At 35.6% G+C, this 22,000-nt stretch overlaps 1 protein-coding gene across 4 annotated transcripts in view; it reads right to left on the bottom strand.

The window, feature by feature from the left end:
* The window catches only part of MFSD8 (major facilitator superfamily domain containing 8), a 40,205-nt gene that overhangs the window by 9,375 nt on the left and 8,830 nt on the right, over positions 1-22,000 (bottom strand). For 3 of the 4 annotated variants that reach the window (XM_004017259.6, XM_012097504.4, XM_042234349.2), the window contains 6 exons: positions 16,961-17,004; positions 10,146-10,386; positions 9,188-9,301; positions 6,760-6,904; positions 5,985-6,040; positions 2,273-2,381 (listed from right to left, as the gene is read on the bottom strand). In XM_004017259.6, coding sequence (XP_004017308.3) covers positions 2,273-2,381; positions 5,985-6,040; positions 6,760-6,904; positions 9,188-9,301; positions 10,146-10,386; positions 16,961-17,004 — 709 coding nt within the window. The remainder of the gene's footprint in view (positions 1-2,272; positions 2,382-5,984; positions 6,041-6,759; positions 6,905-9,187; positions 9,302-10,145; positions 10,387-16,960; positions 17,005-22,000) is intronic. The other variant, XM_012097505.5, reaches the window with a different exon arrangement.

Here is a 22,000-nt window from a genome sequence, read left to right as displayed (position 1 = left end):
CTGACAGATGAATGGATAAACAAAACTGATATATACATACAGTGGAATATTATTCAGTTATTAAAAGTATAAAATTCTGACACATGCTACAACATGGAAGGACCTTGAAAACATCATGCCAAGTGAAACATGCAAGATACAAAATGATAAAGATTGCATGATTCCACTTATATGAAGTACCCAGACTAGGCAAATTCATACAGAAAGAAAGTAGAATAGAGGCAACCAGGGGCAGGGTGAGAAGGAATGGGGACTTACTGATTAATGGGTGTAGTCATGCTTCTGTTTGGGATGATAAAAAGGTTCTGGGGATGGGTGTGGTGATGGTTGCACAACACTGTGAATGCATTTAATATCACTGAATTGTACAATTAAAAATAATTAAAACAGGGACATGCCTGGTGGTAGAGAATTCACCTGCCAATGCAGCGTTTGGGTTTGACTGCCCTGGTCCAGAAAGATTCCACATGCTGTGTGGCAACTAGGCCTGGGCACCATAGCTACTGAAGGGCCGGCACCTTAGAGCCTGTGCTCCACAACTAGAGAAGTCACCACAATGAGAAGCCTACGCATCACAACCAGGGAGTGGCTCTTGCTCACTGTGACTAGAGAAAGCCTGCACAGGAACAAAGACCCATTGCAGCCAAAAAAAAAAAAAAAAGTAAAATGATATACCTTAAACAACAAGTACAATATTATATACAAATTTGATCTCAATTTAAAAACAAAAGAAAATATGGCAGAAAAGTTCTAAGAATCACAGCAGACTAAAAGTTTAATACATGTCCAGTAACATGTGGCTTCCCTGGTAGCTCAGTGGTAAAGAATCTGCCTGCCAATGCAGGAGATCCAAGTTCAATCCCTGGGTTGGGAAAATCCTCCAGAGAAGGAAATGGCAACCCATTTCAATATTCATACCTGGGAAATCCCATGGACAGAAGAGCCTGGAGGGCTATACAGTCCATAGGGCCGCAAGAGAGTTGGACATAACCAAGCAACCAAACAACAACCACCATTAACATGGCTCAACATGGATTAATGGGGAATAAATATACAAGAGAATAAATTAAATCCTTAAAATTGAAAAAAAAAAGTTTTATTGATGCTTTCAAACTGTGGTACTGGAGAAGACTCTTGAGAGTCCCTTGGACAGCAAGTAGATCAAACTAGTCAATCCTAAAGGAAATCAACCTGGAATATGCATTAGAAGGACTGATGTTGAAGCTGAAGCTCTCATACTTTGGCTACCCGATGCAAAAAGCCGACTCACTGGAAAAGACCCCGATGCTGGGAAAGATTGAGGGCAGGAGGAGAAGAGAGAAACAGTATGAGATGGTTGGATGGCATCATTGACTCAATCAATGGACATGAGTTTGAGCAAACTCTGAGAGGTAGTGAAGGACAGGGAAGCCTGGCGTGCTGAAGTCTGTGGAGCTGCAGAGAGATGACTGGTGACTGAACAACAATATTTACCATAATAAAATAAATGCCCACAAAATGAGATGAGGTAAAACTTTCATATATCTCAATAATTTTTTAAAAATCAAGTAGATCTGGCATAAAATATACCAGCATAAAAATGTTACAATATATTGGTAAGTGAATATACCAAGCTGTCAAATGATACTATCACATATTCTATGTTGGCTTAATGGACACACACACACACACAAACCTCAATACTTACAGTTGTATAGAAAAAATTGATAGGGAAATAAAACACACACTGATGTATTAGCAGTGGCTACCTCCAGGGAAAGTAGTGGATATGGAAATACAGTTGCAGTGTTTGGAATATTTTTAACAAGAATGTATTATTTTAATAATAAAATGGAAAAGTATTTTAAAAATAAAGCCAAATGATAACTTGTGTAGGTCAATAAAGCCTACACAAGGCAGATATACTAGTTTTTTTGCAGGATTAGGGCTGAAATAGAGTTAAAATTTCTAGACTGAATCCAATATACATAAGTTGGGAGCTACATAGCTTAAAGTAAATTAATACACAGTTTTATAACTATATTTATCATAAAACTCAAAGGAAAGGAAGAAGAGTGAAACAGACTCACTATAAGGCAGTAAGTTTATCAGCAGAGAATTAACAACATTCAAGTTAAAAGGCAAATAATTTATACTTGCTTTTTTTACATCATAAGAAAAATATGCCTTACATAAGGTTTTTGAGAATATCTATAAGCCTGATTAATATTGCATAAAGAAATATGGGTTATTTATACAATCTGATTTAGATGAAAATAGAAAAAAAACTTACGTTTCAAAAAGGGCAAAGATAAATAGAATCACAAAAAACAGAACATTGGTGGCCACCACAGCAACTTGATCAATATTTCCTTGGGGGACTTGGACTTCATCTGTACTTGCTACAGTAAACAAAAGAAAAATTATATTACTTACATATTTAATTTTCTCATGACACTAAAATAATGTAAAAATTATACATAGCAAATTCAATGACTAAACATTTAAAATGATTTTTAGGCTTCAAAATAGTTTAAAAGTAACAGAATTTTTACATGATAGAAATAATTTTTAAATGGCATTGAAAATTAAAGTGAATTTTCTTTCCAGGACATACATTTCAATTCTGTTATCCACAATAAATACTCAGATTTTCTATTTGGCATCTCTCAAAAAGAGAATTGTATGTCCATAGAATTCTATAAAATCATCTCATGCAAAGTACATTTCAGTTGCAATTTTTTTTCTACCTTACTGAAATTTTAAATTTACAAGGATTTCATGAAGACTCGAAGTTTACTAAATCAGTTCTCAGTTCTATGATTCACTTCAGTGGATACATACTCTAAATTTCAGTGAATTAGTATTAGTAAATAGTGTTGCATTTTTTACCAGAATTTTAAAAGTCCTCACATTACCATTTATATTTCTTGCAAAGAACTACCAAGATTTGATGGCAGTTTCATAAATTAGGAAGGCAAAAGAGTTCAGATATTCACTGATCTTGAACTATGAAGTTAAGCAACAAACTCAATATAAGCTGTATCTGATGTAATTTAAAAATATGAAGTTACATACATGCATTTATATACGTCCATCATGCTTTTTTAATAATTTACCTACTTAGAGTAAACTGGGTAAATAATACAAGAATGTATTTACTTATGCTATCTTTAAGTGTATGCACAGCAGAAGTAGGAGCAGGGGGTGACTTTCCTAAGACATAGCAAATTTCTATTTTTTTTTTTTCATAGTAGTGCCTGCCTTTATATCTCAGGATTCCTGAGAATGAGTTTCTTTTCCAATAACTGTCTGTTATACTTGTGGGCAATTAGGCACCTTGAACACTCAACACAGGGTTATAACCTCCTTTTTACACAAACAAAACCAGTCATCTTTGCCAAGTTCCTTTTCTGGGGTAGATTCTGGTCCCTGTGGGCCTTAAATTATTTGGATAGACCTCCCTGATTCTCAATTACGACCTAAGCCAGTCTTTAATCCTTTGAATCAAATACCAACATTGCCCCAAATTAGACTATAGTTTACTAATGGGTGGTTAGTTTTCCACAGCCTCCAACCAGTGCTAGCTTTAGTGGGGAGACTCGGAAATGATGCATCCTAAACTGCAGGAATTAACTAGGTATCATAATTATAAGAATTTTAAGAAAACACTACACTAACATATTGATTAAAAAACTGTGTAACTGGAAATTAAACCTGATCCCATGATAACACCTTTAATAAGAGGAACAATCCTGATAGCTTTCATCTAAGCATTTACTGAAATTTAAAAATGATCTTTGTTTTATAAAAATTATTTTGAAGGTCATAGAAATCTTATGAAACATAATAGATCACTCCTTTTAAAACTCTCATTTGTGTTTCAGATCAGTGCTGTCCAAGAGAACCCTGACGTGATGGAAATGTCCTTTCTCTGTGCTGTCCAATACAGTCGGCCACTAGCACATATACCCATCAACTGAGCACTTGAAATGTGCTAGTGTGGGATTTCCCCGGCAGGCCAGTGGTCAGGACTCAGTGCTGTCACGGTTGTGGCCTGGGTCCAGTCCCTGGTTTAATATCCTGCAAGCCACAGAGCACTGCAAGCAAACAAACACAAACAAAACAAAAATCCGAAATGTGGCTAGTGAGATACTGAAAACAAGGAATTTCTTTTTCTTTAAGATTACTCTCCATTATTTTGGCCTCACTGTGTGGCTTGAGAAATCTTAGTTCCCTGACAAGAATCAAACCCAGGACCCTGGCAGTGAGAGCGCCAAGTCCCAACTACCGGACTGCCAGGGAATTTCCAGGAATTTCTTAAATGCAACTAAGTTTAAACAGTCAAGTTTGACCAGTGACTACCACACTAGACAGTGTAGCTGTAGTTCTTTGCTACTCAAAGTGTGGTTCCAAGATCAGCAGCATCAGCTCACATGGTAGCTTGTTATAAATGTAGATTCTCCCTACTTCGGCCTCACCCTAGGCCTACTGAAACAGTCTGCGTTTTAATACGGTTCCCAGGTGCTTTCTAAGCATATTAAAGTCAATAAAGCAAGGATCTATATATGGTTATCTCCTTCAACTTGTGAAAGATTTTGCTTCTTGTGTATCTTCCCTTCCTCGGCCCCCAACTACATCCTCTTTAACTTGCTCCTTCTCTTTATCTGATAGGTCCTTTAAGTTAGCATCCGCTTTTACACCTGTTCCAAAAAGTAGCTTATTCCTACTGTTGGTACTCCTTCACCATGCGTTCTTTCTTTTGAAAAATTCCAAACATATTCTTATCCATCTATGCCCTACATTCAACAATATTTTGCCACACTTGATCCATCTATCCCTTCCTTTCCTCCTTTCTCTTTTTTGCTATAGTGTTTTTCACTGGATGACTCCCAGATTTCTATCTCTAGGTTTGATTTCTACCATCAAAATTACAAATGCCTCTGGCATTTTTTAGTTGTTCCTAGAGTAGCACTGTATTTGGCTTGATCTAAACTGAAATCATTTTGTCTTTTCAGCCAATGTCCCTTCTTAAATTCTTTTTCTCTCATTCTTTCAACTATCTGGAATCAAACCCTAGCAGACATCTTCAACAACCTCCTCCATTGTTTAGCATTACCTATCCAGCCTGTCAAGAATCTTGATTTTCTTTTTTCTTTGAAAGCTCATATCTATCACTTCTCCATTCTCAGTTACTGCTGTAGTTCAGGTCTTCACGTATCTGGATTAGCCTCACTTGGAATCTGACTAACATCACACTTATCCTTTGTTTAAAATTTGCTATAGCTTCTCATCACTCTGCTCTCCACCGAACTACTTTTAACTTTACCTTCCAGTAGTTTTGCTGTGAAAATTAAATAAAATGCCTATCAAAGAACTCAGCAAAATAATTCTGTCTTTTCCAAAGCTTTATAAACTCCTTGAGGGCAAGGACTAAATTGCATTCTTTTTCACGAAGGGACACTCCCCAAGGAGGGTATAACTAGAAGTACTTAAATAATGGTTTATTTAATAAACTATACATACTTACCAAACTGGGTACCTATTTATGGGCCAGAGAAAGATCTATAGGATGAAAATGTGCATTTGTGGAGTATACCGAAAGAATAAAAATGCAAAAGAGAAACCATACTTATACCGATGATTAAGTGAACAAAGAAATACTTGAATCAGAAAGATACGTTTGGTAGCAAAACTACTGAATTCATTCCAAAGATCTCAAGGATTTTAGGATATTGGCTCTTGGAAAACAAGATGAAGTAGTTTTTAGCAATGGTTTTACCCTGCCAGCTGCCAGCTATGCACACCAAATCACTGATACAGGTATGCCTTTGTAAAAATAGTAAATTAGGTAAATTTCAACTTTGGAAATTCAAATTGGAGACCTTCCCCAATTACCCATTGTGTTGTCCTCAGAAATAAGATTCAAGTAAATGTCAAACAGATAGAATCATGAGAAACACTCTGTAATATTATAGTAATTTAATCAAACAGGTTAATAGTACCTTCTTCAAAATTAATATTTTTACACTGTCGTCCTGTGTCATCCACACGATGTTCTCTTAAAAGAAAAACATAAATATTGTATCCATGAAAGGCTTAGTATAATAGATGAATGGTTAAATTTATTATTAGCTTTCTATTTTTTCACATTGTGATAGATTCTTTTACTGCCTTCTGAGTAATGAAATTATTATGAGATATAACCAATAAAGTTAAAATGATATGTTACAATTATTACTGTATTACTTTATCATATAAAATGGAAAAAGTACTCAGTTAATCTAAGAGCACACAGGAGCTACCTTAATCAATATCTGAAGTTTTCCAATGGTTTTCAACATGAGTTATAAACATCTGTGGACTCTTGGATAAAACACTCCAAAGTAATATATAGTAACAAAACTTCTTTAGTTTTATAAAATTTCTTCTGATATATAAAAGATATGAAATATATGACGAATTTTTTGTATCTAAGGTTGATACTGATCATTAATCTACCTAAAATGTTGCTTTCATGCTATTACCTTACTTAGAAACCTATAATTAGTAAATCAACACCAAACTTTGAATCTTCAAAGAATTTATAATCTGTTCTTATTCATCATCCATTATTTTAGTTAAGAGCACCACATAAGCATTCGCTTATTAAAAAATATAAGTACAAGAGACATCAAAAACCAAATAAAGACATCACAGAAATAATAATTCTTCAATAATGATAATGCTTATTTAATTTCACAATCTACAAGAGTAGTTTTATCATTTCTATCTAATTACCTTAATATAGTAAGGATCAGAATAATATTTAAAATTCCCAGGAAGGCACCCAGTAAAACTGGTGCTGTGTACATGTTTATCTGCAGCTTAATGACATCCCACGTCACGCCCTTTTCGCCAATGAGTGCAAAACAAGTCTGAAAAACTTATTAAAGCAAAACATGTACATGTGAATTATTACATGGGAGGTACAGGATTAAACAAATATGAAAAACATTTACCACAAAATTAGAAATACTGTATGGAATCTCAACAGGGATTTCAAGAAGCACGAAAATTGGTTCTTGGTGGGGAGAGACAAAAAATTTACTCTTTTTCTGTACAAAACACAGATATGGGTACAGTACAAAAAATATATACAATACAGATGTGTGGTATTAAAATTTCATAGGATGGAATAATTAGGAGAAAAAAGTCTAAAAAGCCTCCTTTGGGAGACAATGATGTAAAAAATGAGTGAGAAGCACTGATGTATAGACATTCATGAAGGATTACTCCTCACATAACATGTATCTTCTTTTTTAAAAAAAGATCTCTGTGATGGACAGGGAAGCCTGGAGTGCTTTAGTCCATGGGGTTCCAAAGAGTAGGACATGACTGAGCAACTGAACTGACTGAGGATATTTAAATTATACAATTTATTCCATAAATAAATTATTAAACTTTAACCAATCTCATTATAAGAAAATGTCACATTTTAATATTATTAAACATTACTGTGGATAAAGTATTTAAACTATATATTTAATATAATTTTCGATTTGGATCTGTGGCAAAAATTGGATTGGAAAAGTATTTGTTTACTCTCCTGATTTAGATTCTGTATCTGGTTCTGCCATTACTTTACACATAGTCTTAGAGTGAAAACTAAGTAAAATATTGCACCTAAAGCACTTAGAAGAGTATCTAATGCATAGTAAGCAGTCAATGGGCTTCCCTGGTGGCTCAGTAGTAAAGAATCTGTCTGCTAATGTCCAAAAGAATTGGACATGACTTAGCAACTAAACAGCAACAACAACAAGCAGTGAATAAATGTTTGTGCTTAGTGGTGTGGTTATTACTGGAAAAGTCATCTCATCTTTTTAGGCTTACATCTGCTCATCTTTAATACAAAATTTTTTACTGAATAATCTTTAAAATGCTTTTTAGATGGTCAAAATATTTACTGAGAACCTCAGCCTATCTACCAAGTACTATGCTAGACACTGAGAGGAGAATGGCAAATTTAAAAAGACCTAGACTAGGCCCTCTTGTATTTTATAATATATTTTTAAATAAGATTTCTTCTTATATTTTATTCTAGAACACTAAACTGAAATATTAGATTTTGGTGAATGATGAACTAGATTCTCTATTGTTAAAGAGAAGAAATAATGGAAACCAGGGGGGCCTGGGGTGATGATGAAGTAAACTGAGTTGCATTCAAATTTATGCTATTTATAACTGCAATATTAAAACCATGGACAAATTACATGTCTTTTCAGTGCTGTTATAGGCATAAATGGCAACCCACTCCAGTATTCTTGCCTGGAGAATGTCATGGACCGGGGAATCTGGTAAGCTACAGTCCACAGGTTGCAAAGAGTCGGACACGACTGAGCGACTTCACTTCACTTCATAGGCATAAAAATTAATTTCTCTACTCATTTAGCAGAAAATTAACTGGTCTTACAGAAATAGTAAATCTCATTAACACACTTTTATATTCAGCTAAAGTATGAAAGCTTGGAAAGAACAGACTAGTAAATTTTCTTTAAAGGTAAGGACAAAAGGCAAAAGGGTAAAGAATTTGCTATAACTTTCCCCAAATCCTTCAGTTAAAAGAACTCTGTTTCTCATAAACAGGGGGGGAAAAAAAGCAAACTCTTGCTGAGGTGCCAAGCTAAATGATAACCTGACAAAACATACACTTTGGATTCAAAGAGTTAGGTCTGAATCTCATGCCTCCCATTTATCCAGGGTGACCCTGGATAATTTATCATATTCTCTATGCCTTGGTGTTCTAATCTGTACAATGGGGACTAATAACACTTAATTTAGTGGAACATGAGTTAACACATATAAGGAGCATAGCTTCACAGCTGGATTAAAAAATATCATTTCCCTTCCTTTTCCTTCTGCTATGGGGTTTTATGGGCTTCCCTGGCAGCTCCGATGGTAAAGAATCTGCCTACAATCCGGGTTTGATCCCTGGCTCGGGAAGATCCCCTAGAGAAGGGAATGGCTATCCACTCCAGCATTCTTGCCTGGAGAATCCCATGGAGAGAGGACCCTGATGGGCTACAGTCCATAGGGTTGCAAAGAGTCGGACACAACTGAGCGACTAACACACACACACAGGGGTTTTATTCTTGGATTTCATCTAACATTTGAACTTCCAAAGTTTACCCAATTCAAATCTAAGTAATGACAACTGAAGAACACCTACCTGGACCTAGAATAAAGCCTAATGCTTGACAAGCACTTGTGTTTGCCATGGAACTTGTTCTTTCCTGAAGAGAGGTAGCACCAGCAATATATGACCTAATAACAGCTACATTTCCTAAGAAAAGACACAACAATCCAAAAGAAAGTAAAGTAAAAATAAAGAAAATATTTTCCAGTTTATAAAATTCAACTTAATTTGGCTCTATATGGAAGAAATGTTAATCTGCAGCATAGTCACTGCTGCTTCTTTATGATTATACAAAGCACTCAGAGTCAATAAATGCATTAGTTAATAGAAAACATTACTTTTACTAATATGAGAAAACAGTTAAAGATTTGAATGAATTTTAAAAAAAAAACAGCATTACAGGAACCTTAAAATTTTTTTCATCACTAAATCCTGAGAAAGAATTGAGTGAATGGAGTACTACTAATTGCTACACACTCGGCATACTTATACTATGACATAAGAAACAGAAAAAGAAATCCTAACAATTTAACTCAAAAACACTTGTTGAGCACTTATGTTGAAGAGACACTGTTGGGGGCTACAGAGTATTTTTAAAAGTGGTCATTTGTCTCTAGTTACACCAAGTTTACTATCTAGTTGGTGATAAAGGATGAAAACAGTACAAAAAGGTACATAAGCAAATGCTAGAGACATGTTAAAGGGAAAGATCTGTTAAGGGGTAGGGTAGCCTAAGAAAGCTTCATGGAAGATGCAGAACTTGAACTGAATCTTGAAGGATGAAGAACCATGGGAACAGAAGAGAGAAACTATAAGTAACAGCAACATCATTAGAAAAGGCAAAATGATAGGAAAGATATTTGCAATGAGACATCTGTATGTTGAATGAGGTATGAGACTGAGAAGAGGTGACCCTAGATAAGAAAGGGCCATGAATGTCAGGATGAATGTAAGTTCAAAACAATCAAAAATATATATGCATACATATTACCTGCCCCAAATCCTACCAATCCACGAGCAGCCAACATGTAGTATTTATTATGAGAAGCTGGAACATGGACATATGCATAGAGGCAATTGGCTGCCACCGAAATGAAAATGGAAACAATAAGAGGTTCTTTTCTTGGTCTGTAATTAGACCACAAACCAAATAGAGGTGAGGCTACCATTTGGCCAAGGCTATATGAAGCAATAACCCAGCCCAAAAAACTTGCATCAGCAGTCTGATCAATCTGTAGAAAAAAGAAATATGCTTTAGGAATTGTTATCCAAGAAAAGTAAAGTTAAAAAGCTACATACATTTTTTTCTGACCATTTAACATTTCTTATTAAAACAAATAAAATCAATAATTCTAACACATAAGTCTTATAACACTAGTACTTATAGTAAGGAATTCAATCTTCTGACATTAACTATATTAACAATTCACTACACAAGGAAAAGTGCTTAAAAAGCTTCATCTTTTAGAGTAATTATAAAAATTCTGCACCATAAAAATATCTTGTTAAAAAAAATATTTACATTATATACCTAACAATAGCATCATAAAATTTATATGCCATTCTTTAATTCTTATAAATATAATTATTTACCCTTATGCAACTCAATAAGCTACAGTTTATTAGCTTATTATTATTTGTTAGGACTGTGAAGTTATCTTTTTTAACTGCACACAATAATCAAATTCCAAATAAAATTTACCTCATTAAACCTACTACTAATTCTTCTTTTCAGCACTGACAATCCAGGATTCTACCAAAGAGGATTTATATATCATGAACGTTGAGGGAAGAACTAAATGATTAAAACTCAGAAAATACTTTCAGAAAATAGAGAATTCTAGCTTACAAAGGGACTATGGAATAAATCAGAAGATTGTTTCTATATACAGTAGCTTATATAATAATTTAGAAAAGTAAGAACCATTATATATTGGGACATAAGGTTAAACATATGCAGGTTAAACGGTAGAATAATTTAACAAGAAAAACCATGGGCTTTTATTTTCCAAAGGTATTTTAAAATAGCTGAAAATGACGATATTTAGGTATATTTTTTGCTTGTACAGATGAGAAATAAGAGTGAATAAGTGTAACAACTTCATGTCATATATGTAACAATTTAAAAAGCAATGAAAACTAAACTTTAATATCAGATGTCTAGTAATTTGAAAGCAAAAGGATAAAAGTGTCTTCTCAGGATATTAATTGATCATAGTCAAGTGTCCATTGCATGGACAAAAGTGAACTGATTCTTGAAGGTGCCTGTAACACTTTCAACAGTGTCTGCTATTTTGGTTGGATACTATTTACAATGACTGGGAAACTGCAATCTGTTAGAATTCTGCTAGAATTGTAACAGGAAAGTAAAATGGTTTGGAAGATACAGGTTCTATACTAGAACAAAAAGTTCAATTTAGTAATTGAACTGTTAGCTGTGCTCCTGCGTGCTGCGTGCTTCTCTCTCACCGTAATAACAGCATCCTGTTTCTGGCCCTCTGGCCACCTCTAATGATCCCCCTCATATTGTTTTCAGGATAAAATGTGAACTGTTTCTTACGAAAAACTAGCTCACTAGCTGGCCACTGTCTCTCCTCTCCAACCTCATCTCTCTGCATGCTTCCTCCCCAGTTACTAACTTCCAGCCATACAGAACTTTTTAAAGTTTCCAAAATGAGTCAAGCTCTTTGCTTCCAGGCTTTTGCACAAGTCTCTCTACTGTGCCTTCCATCAGGAATGCCTTTCTAACCTCCTACTCCCTGGCCCTGATCATTCCTTCAGGTGGTCAATTTCTGGAGGGCCTTCCCAATTCAATTCTGATATAACTGATTTTGGAAAATCTTCCAGGATCTCTTTGGTCTGGATTAGCAACATCTCCCTAACCCCCATGTCTGTCTGTCTGTGTATGTCTATCACCCCACCCCACCCCTGCTCACTCCTCTCTCTCTCTCTGCCTGCCTCTCTCCCCCTCTCTAGTTCTCTCCCCTGTGCATGAGCACACAAGGGCATGTACACACACACTTTTTATCTGTAAACTTGTTTGATTTTGCACACTTCAGTGAAAGTCAGATCTGTTAGCTTCTCTTTAAAAAAAAAAAAAGACAAAGCATATATTGAATTTCAAAATATTCTTCTCTAAACATGTTAATAATAATGACAAAGTTCTAGAAATCTTAAAGCTTTGCCATGGGAACTGTGGTCCAAGCCTTCTCAACTATTTGCTGGTCTGCGCTGTGTGTGCTTAGTTGTGTGGGACTCTCTGCGACCCCATAGACTGTAGCACACCAGGCTCCTCTGTCCATGGAATTTTCCAGGCAAGAATACTGGAGTGGGTTACTATTTCCTACTCTAGGGGTCTTCCTGACTCAGGGAGCGAAAGTGCATCTCTTGTGTCTCCTGCATTCGCAGGTGGATTCCTTACCACTGTGCCACCTAGCTGTCCCCTCAATTATTTACTTATAGATTATTGCTTATTCATCCAATTAACAGCTATTAAGGCCTTCTCTGTGACAAAACCTGTGAGGCAATATGAATACAAATTGAGTAAACAGTTCCCTGCCATCAAGCAGATTCCAAATCAGGTTCTACTCATCTGATTCCAAAAAAATCTTGCATTTTTGAATAACTGAGGGGGAAAAACCAGCATGCTTTAACTCTTTTTCTGTCAAATAAGGATAACTTCACAGAGTTGTTATGAGAATTATTCAAGGCAATACATGTAGAGTGCTTAGAGCCATATCTGCATATAGTATGCACTAAATGAGTGTCACCTATACAATAAAAACATTAATATTTCTTAGTATTTTATTTTTACTGATGTCAGCTTTATTATTATATTTTATTGTATAATTCATGCATGAGTACTCCCACTATGTTCCTGGACCTATAGATAACCCCTCATCCCAATTCAAAATCTAGGTTTAAGAATATGAGTCTTCCTGGATATTAAGCACAACTCTGGGCAACACCAGAGAAGGCAATGGCACCCCACTCTAGCACTCTTGCCTGGAAAATCCCATGGACAGAGGAGCCTGGTAGGCTGCAGTCCATGGGGTCGCTAAGAGTCAGACACGACTTAACGACTTCACTTTCACGCACTGGAGAAGGAAATGGCAACCCACTCCAGTGTTCTTGCCTGGAGAATCCAAGGGACGGGGAGCCTGGTGGGCTGCTGTCTATGGGGCCACGCAGAGTCGGACATACTGAAGCAACTTAGCAGCAGCAGCAGCTGGGCAACACAGCCTAAGGAATCACCCAGCTGATAGCGGTCTATCAGCCATGGCCAGAAGCACAAGTCAGAGATTCACAGTAGCAGCAAATTTCTTTCAGACAGATAATTTACCGCTTGGGTTTTATGGGGTTTTTTTTTTCTGGCAGGGGGAGAGGGGTGGCCCAGCTTTTTATCTTTCTCAGAGATGACTTTTAAGCTAAGCAATATGTGGTAATATATTATCATAAGAGAGATAGTAACCTCAAATTAATAATGAAAATTTTGATAAACAATAAGAAATTGCTACATAGCACAGGGAACTATATTCAATAGTTTGCAATAATCTATAATTAAGACTATATATATGCATGTATATATGTATGTCTGTGTAACTGAATTACTTTACTGAACGTCTGAAACACTGTAAATCAACTACACTTCAATAAATAAAATTAGAAAGAAAATGAAAAATTTTAAGGCAGTAGGTAACATAGTACTGTAGAGTCAGATTTTGGTTTTGGATAGGCTTGATTCTGCCATTCTCTAGCTGTGTGATCTTGGGCAAGCTACATAACTTCTCTGAGTGTCTTTATCTGTTAAACAAGAATGGTAATAACCACCTCACAGAGTTGTTAAGAAAATCAAAATTTACATGTTTGTGCCTGGCACACAGTAAGTTATTAATAATTATAATTATTATAATAATACTATTATGAAATAACTTGAAAAAACTAATTCATAAGATTTTGGGTGAAAATGTTATATTTGTATTGCCAAAGAACTAGTGATATGTTCACATGACCTCAATAATTTTTCTTTTGAATAGATTTCTAGTATTTGCTGAAAGCAGTGAATTTCAAAATTCAATGTATTATGCTAAGTAGACCTAATTGTGCAAATACCTTCTTTTTGAAAATTCTGAGGTTAGACATAGCGACCACTGAAATCAAGAGTTTTGATATACGGAAGCACAGAAGATGTTGCTCCAGAATTGTGAAATTTACTATTCTAACTCTAATAACTCTGTCAGTATGGAAAGAGTTTTTAAGTTCATGAGTAATGATTTCATGTAAAACAAAGTTTAATTAAATTAATTTTCAAAATGACACTGGGGCACTAAATCACTAAAAAATACAATTAGTATTTTTCTTCCTATTTTACTATTTCTTCTTTACTATTTCTTCCTATTTTACTTCCTAATTTATACTATAAAATTAGTATGTTTCTTTTAAAGATAGCATAAGAAATAGAATTTTAAGTTAATAAAATCTAAAATGAATGTACGATATCAATAAATTCCTTATGTGTGTTTATGCATGCTCAGTCACATCGGACTCTTTTTCGACCCCATGTACTCTAGCCTACTAGACTCCTTCCTGTCTACGGGATTTTCCCAGCAAGAATACTGGAGTAGGTTGCCATTTCCTCCTCTAGAGGATCTTCTCAACCCAGGGATCAAACCCATGTCTCCTGCATTGCAGGTGGATTCTTTACCACTGAATAAGTATAATTTTTAAACCTTAAACATTCATCACATATGTTTAGTATTTTTGTTAAGCCATCCGGCCATTCTAACAACCTAGTAGAGAAAAGTTTGGTACATTCTCTGTAACACACAGTTACAACACTCAATGGTAAGTGTTAATGATAAAGGGATATGGAAGCACAAGGAAAACCTTCTAATCCAAAGTGAGGTGAGGAACAGTAAGAAAAGGCTTTTCAGAGGGGACACTGGAGCAAAGCCTTGAAAATAGTGGAGAAGGGAGGAAGGGAATGGCAGAAGAAGGGAGGGATGCAGAGGAAAAAATCATTCCAGAAAAAAAGGAGGAAAATGTGCAAAGATCTGAAGGACCTTAGGCTCATCCAAGTACATGTATCTAATAAATTTTGCAACTGAGCATGCAAAAAAAGCAGGCATAAAAAATTTATTAACATCTTGTATTTCATTTTGGATTTTTTAGTACAGTATAATTTTAAACTCTAAACAGTCATCAAATATATCTAGTATTTTTGTTGAAGCCCTCCAGCCATTCTAACAACCTACTAGGGAAGTTAGGTAAACTCTGTAACACAGAGTTACAACACTCAATGATAAGTGTTAACGGTAAAGGGACATAGAAGCACATAGGAAAATGTTCTAACCCAAAGTGAGGTGTGGGACAGTAGTTTTTATCATTATTAACTTAAAATGCTATTTTCTTATGCTATTTTTAAAAGAAATATAGAAGGAAAATACTAATTTTACTTTTTAATGATTTCGTACCACATTTTCATTGCCATTTTTAAAATTAGCTTTAACTGATTAAAACATTATTTTACATGAAATCAACACTCATGAAACTAAAACTCACTATAGATATAATGTGGGCCAAGGCTCAGGATTTAGGCTGAAACACACATACACACTACTGGAGAAAACCAAAATATAAGGAGCAAGTTCATAAAGAAAACGACACAAAATAATTTAAGAATAAAGAGTTAGGGTAAGCTAAAAGAAGGTTTCAAGAAGCAGAGAAAGGACAACAATGTCAAGCACTACCCAAATGTCACCTCAAGTAAGGACTGAAAAGTATCTAGTATTTATTTGGTGAGTAATTAAGTCTTTGAAGAACTCATCAAGAGCAGTTTCAGGGTAGAGGAGGAGTTAATCACATTGTAGCAAGTTAAGGAGTGAACAGGAATTAGGAATTAGAGAAGAATTCCTTCAGAAACCTTGACTGAAATATTATTATAGATTAATTATGCTTCCAACTTAAATACTGATTTTTAAATAAATTCATTACTGGAATTTTAAGATAAAATTGACAGCTACACGTCAAATATATTTTTTAAAAGGTAGAATTGACAGGACTTGATGATCAATTGAGATGTCAGGGTACCCACAAATTTTCATCTTCTTTTCACTCTCTCCTTCCCATCTAGTAACCGCAGCATCAAAATATGTATATTGTCTATTCATTCCACAACGTCACCTGACAACCCTAATTAATTCTATCGGAAAGCATGAAATGTGTACATTTTAGGAATTCAGACTATGTCTAACCTAGTTTCCTTTTTGTCAGGGAAGGGGTATGAAGAGGATGGGAAAATGGCTAATAAGGAGGTGACCATGTATCTAAGGGCTTCCCAGGTGGCTCCCAGGGGTAAAGAATCTGCCTGCAATTCAGGAGATGCCGGAGACAAGGATTCAATCCCTGGGTCAGAAAGATGTCCCTAGAGGAGGGCATAGCAACCCACTCCAGTATTATTGCCTGGAGAATCCCAAGGACAGAGGAGCCTGGCTGGCCATAGTTCATGGGGTTGCAAAGAGCTGGACATGACTGAAGTGGCTGAGCACAAGCACACACATACATATACCTGTTTGCCTAGGACTGCTGATATAATCCTATATTCTGCTACAATACTCTTCTCACTTCAAGAGTGTTCTGGTTTGCCCAATAAAGCGTATGGTCACCTCACTTATAACCTTCTTTAGAGGAATTATTCTCATGTTATTCTAGTGAAGATTAAATCAGAATACTACCAAGACTCTCTAGAAAACTACATAAGAGTTATTACTACTACAGCTACTTAAGAGAAGAATGAAGTGTACAAACCTTTTGGAGATACGGCCATATTGACATTATCACAATAGAAAATCCTGTGAAGAGGCAAATTCTGTTATTCATATTTACAATTTCATCACTACAGATACAATTTTTCAAACATGAATTTACCCAGAGAGATGTTATGGGGAGGGAGGTGGGATGGGGGGTTCATGTTTGGGAACGCATGTAAGAATTAAAGATTTTAAAATTTAAAAAAATAAATAAATAAAAAAATAATAAAAATAAAACATCATTCTGAATTTACAAATTTATTACCACAAATGTTTAATTTATCAAGCAATGGGATTTTATTTATCAGAAGAAAAATACTTAAGACTTGAAAATATATATAATTATAGTCCCTCACTATAATTATCATCATAAAAGCACAGGACCTATATTTCTCCTTATTCACATGTTTTTATTGTAGATGAAAATTACTGAAAGCTTTGTTAAGCGTTTAGAGCAAAAATGAATGGAGGAAAGGCTACTCTGTTATAGAGGAATGCTAAACTTGTAATGTTTGTTTGTTTTTCCCCATGGTAAACATTTTATTTTTCTACCTCAGTTGCTTATGGGGGTAAAAATAAAACGTCATTAGGGAGAAGCACAGATGAACTATTTACGGAGATGAAGAAAATTCACAGTGGCTCGGACGTCTGTGAGCTAAGCACACTAGCACAAGTTCACCAAAGCAAAGCAATTCACAACAGAACACAAAACAAACAGGAAAAAAAAACCATACAGATTTTGAAAAATGGCATCTATGAAAAAGTCTGTGGGAAAATAAAAGGAAATTAACCAGTGACGACATCAAGCATCTTTAATGAGATGAGCCAAACTGCACACATTAGGTCTAAAGGATGTGTGTGCATGCTTGTTGCTAAGTTGTGTCTCACTCTTCGCGACCCCATGGGGCCCGCCAGGCTCCTCTGTCCATGGGATTCTCCAGGCAAGAATACTGGAGTGGGTTGCCATTGCCTTCTCCATTGTAATCTGTTTTATTTGAGAGAAATAATTGACTGTAGGGAGGACTAAGAAGAAGGAAAATGACCTTTAAAGGGGACAGTGGCTAAAAATAACCAGGATTCCTCAAGATGGGCAAACCTTAAAAGAAAATTGTCTCTGCTAGCTTTTATTGCTTGATAACTGCGATGATTATCACTGGGCTTCCCAGATGGTGCTACTGGTAAAGAACCCGCCTGTCAATGCAGGAGACATAAGAGACCCGGGTTTGATCCCTGTGTCAGGAAGATCCCCTGGAGGAGGACATGGAAACCCACTCCAGTATTCTTGCCTGGAGAATTCCATGGACAGAGGAGCCTGGAGGGCTACAATCCATGGGATAGCACAGAGTCGGACATCACTGAAAGGACTTAACACACACACAACTGTAATGGTTAACTCCAATACTATGTCAATTTTAAATATTAGGCACATCCAATCAAAATCATATCAAAGCTATTTTTTAAAAAGTATTATATTAAGATATAATTCACATAGAATTCACCCATTTAAAATATGTGATTCAATGGGTTTTAGTATTCCAAATATATGCAACCACCACTATAGTCAATTTTAGAATACCATAGTCACTTCAAAAAGAAACCCTGGACTCTTTAGTTATCCTCTGTTACCCTCCATCCTCGCCCCTACAGCTATAAGCAACCCAGAAATCTACTTTGTGTCTCTATAGGTTTTCCTTTCCTGGATTTTCATATGAATAGAATCATACACTATGTGTTTTTCTTGTCTGGTTTCTTTCTTCGATAATACTTTCAAGGTTCATCAATGTTGCAGCAGTGTCAGTACTTCGTTCCTTTTTTAAAAGCCTGGTTTATTTTTTATTATTAATTGGAGGATAATATTATATATTGCACTGGTTTCTCCCATATATCACCATGAATCAGCCATAGGTATACATACGTCCCCTTCCTTGTGAACCTCCCTCCCACCTCCCCTCTCATCCCACCCTTCTAGACTGAAACAGAGCACCAGATTTGAGAAAAGTCTGACTTAAAAAATAATTTAATTATTAGTTTCATTTTAGTGTATTTTGAATTAACACAATGACTTTGACGAAAACAGGGTTGAAAGAGTCAACAAATATTTGAAAACAAGACTACTATTGCACAATCAAGAAACTTGTAAACAGGTAAAATGTTTAACCAATTAAACCAATTAAAATATAAAATTAAAATTTTTTTTGCTGTATGATTTGAAATTAGATAATTGAGTACTAAAAAATTAGAAGTGTTTTAAATGAAAAACAATTGTTGCAGAGCTTGCTACCTGAACAACATTCATTTGCACCCCCCACTTCCTGATAGAATCCTGGTTGTATTAAAGTATTTATCACTCCTTCACAAAGTCACAGACTTTACAGGACACCGTGTCCACCCCAAATTCCAGAGGGTCAATCCTGAGGTCCCAATATTCTAGCTGATGATGGGTTTAGAAGTTAACAGGTAACCCCGTTCTGATTGGTGAGAAATGAGGAGAGGTCTACTTTGGGACATCCAGGAAAGGACTCCTCATCTCTTTGGAGGTTTAAAAAATAAGTCCCTTTCAGTCAGTAAAACCTGCCGTGAAAGGACTGACACCTGGAAGTGCTGCTGCACCCTTGCTACAGCCTATGGATGAAAGCAATATGAAGGAGAGGGCGAAACCAAAACATTTATTCAGAAGTAGAGCCAGTGAAGGTCACCTGGAGCTGTTCCCCTGTGGACATCTCATAAGAAAACATCACTGTTCAAGCCAATTTTTTGTTTGTTTGCTTTTCTTAAGGATTTTATTGACAGGAAAAAAAATTACCAATATAAATTAAAGTGATCAGTTTTGATGTCCTGCATTTATTGGTCATCATTATCAGGTCGTTAACAAACTTGTTCAAGCCGATTTGAATCAACATTTTTTTCCTGATATTTGTAGAGAGCATAACAATATACAACCCAATAAAATATTGAAAATATCTTTTATTTTGTACTTTTCTTTAGTTTTAGCTTTATTTAAAATCTGTTTTTACTCAATGTTGAATCATAAAGAAGATTGGCAAGTGAACAAGAGAGCAACCCGGGATTAACAGAAAGAATATGGAAAAAAATTTAGTCAAATGACCACTAAATCCATCTCAGGGAAAGAAACCAGTTGTAAAATTAGTGCCTATGGACTTAGAGGGTCCAAGCTTGGAAAAAAAAAAATTAATCCCCTAAAACATTCCTTTAAAAACTATCACAGTATTAAGAAATACTATATATATATATAGTATTTAAGAAAAAACATGTATATTCCTTAGCGTTTCAACACAATTACAGTTCTTAATTTTTTTCCTAATAAAGATTAACTTTTTAATAAATATATTTTCAGAAATAATGTTAATAGGTTAAAATGCATCAAGCTATATAAATTAAGATTTTTGCACTTCACTCAGGCTTCCATTGTGGCTCAGCCAGTAAAGAATCCACCTGCAATGTAGGAGACCTGGGTTCGTTCCCTGGATTGAGAAGATCCCCTGGAGAAGGGGCTACCCACTCCAGTATTCTGGTCTGGAGAATTCCATGGACTGTGTAGTGCATGGGGTCGCAGAGTTGGACATGACTGAGCACTTTACTATTTGTATGTATCAATATAAAAGTTAAATGAGGTTCACAGGCAACAAAAGAAAAAAATAGATCTGCTGACCTACATCAACATTTAAAACTTTTATGAACAAAGGGCACAATCAGCAGAGTGAAAAAAAAAGTCCTGGAATAGTAGAAAATATTTGCGAATCATATATCTTATCTGAGGTTATATTCAGAATATATGAAGAACTTTGCTGCTGCTGCTGCTGCTAAGTCGCTTCAGTCGTGTCCGACTCTGTGCAACCCCACAGATGGCAGCCCACCAGGCTCCGCTCAATAAAAACAAAACAACAAAAACATTATTTTTTTAAAAAATGGGGAAAGGACTTGAACAGACATTTCTTCAAAGATCATATATAGATGGCCAATACGCACGTGAAAAGATGCCCAGTGTAAATAATCATCAAGGAAATGCAAATCAAAATCACAATAAGCTACCATCTCATGCCCATTAGAATGACTTGTTGCTATTTAGTTGCTAAGTTGTGGAGATTCTTTTGCGACGGCATGGACTGTAGCCCAGCAGGCTCCTCTGTCCACTGGATTTCCCAGGCAAGAATACTGGAGTGGGTTGCCATTTCCTTTCCCAGGGGATCTTTCCTATCCAAAGATTGAACCTGAGTCTCCTACATTGGCAGGTGGGTTCTTTACCATTGAGCCACCTGGGAAGCCCCATTAGAATGACTACTATTAAATAAACATAAGAGTTGGTGAAGATGCAGAAAAATTTGGACCCTGACTGTCAATGGTAATGTAAAATGCAGCAGCAGCTATGGGACAAAGTATAGCACTTCCTCAAAAAATTAAAAATAGAATTATCATATGATATAGCAATTTCACTTCTTATATACCCAAAAGAACTGAAAGCAGGATGTTAATGAGATATTTGCACACTCATGTTCACAGCAGCTATTTCTAAGAAATAAGACATCAAATTAACTCAAATTTCATCAACAAATAAATGGATAAACAAGATGTGGTGTACACTGAAGGGGATCAAAACATGTTATTTCAAAACATGCTGCTTTAGCATATTGATTATTTTGAGCTGAAAGTAACTAACAGGAGACACAGTAGGGCTCTCTGCCCTCCCCATTTCTGCCTAAAAACAGGACATAAATTTCCACTGAGAAATGTACTCTTCCAGTACCAGGAAGAAGAAAACAATCTTATCATGGGAGATGAAGCATAGGTGCTGAGCTAAGCCTGTTACAAGCAAAACTTACAAAACAACCTGCATCCTCCATTAGTGTCCCCCATGTATTTCCGAGTCACTTTCCCACAATTACCATCCCCCGAAACCCAACCCCTTTCCTTTGTCTAGTCAGTTCTCTACAACTACAGCCCTTTATTAAAATAGTATATAATGTCCTGAATGTTTCTTTGGGGTTTTCACTTCTCTATGAAGTCCCCTGTGAAACATAAA

The sequence above is a fragment of the Ovis aries genome, chromosome 17 (genome assembly GCF_016772045.2).
Source record: "Ovis aries strain OAR_USU_Benz2616 breed Rambouillet chromosome 17, ARS-UI_Ramb_v3.0, whole genome shotgun sequence".
Lineage (NCBI taxonomy): Eukaryota > Metazoa > Chordata > Mammalia > Artiodactyla > Bovidae > Ovis > Ovis aries.
Note: the sequence above shows the minus strand (reverse complement) of the source record. Positions and strands in the feature narration are given on the sequence as shown.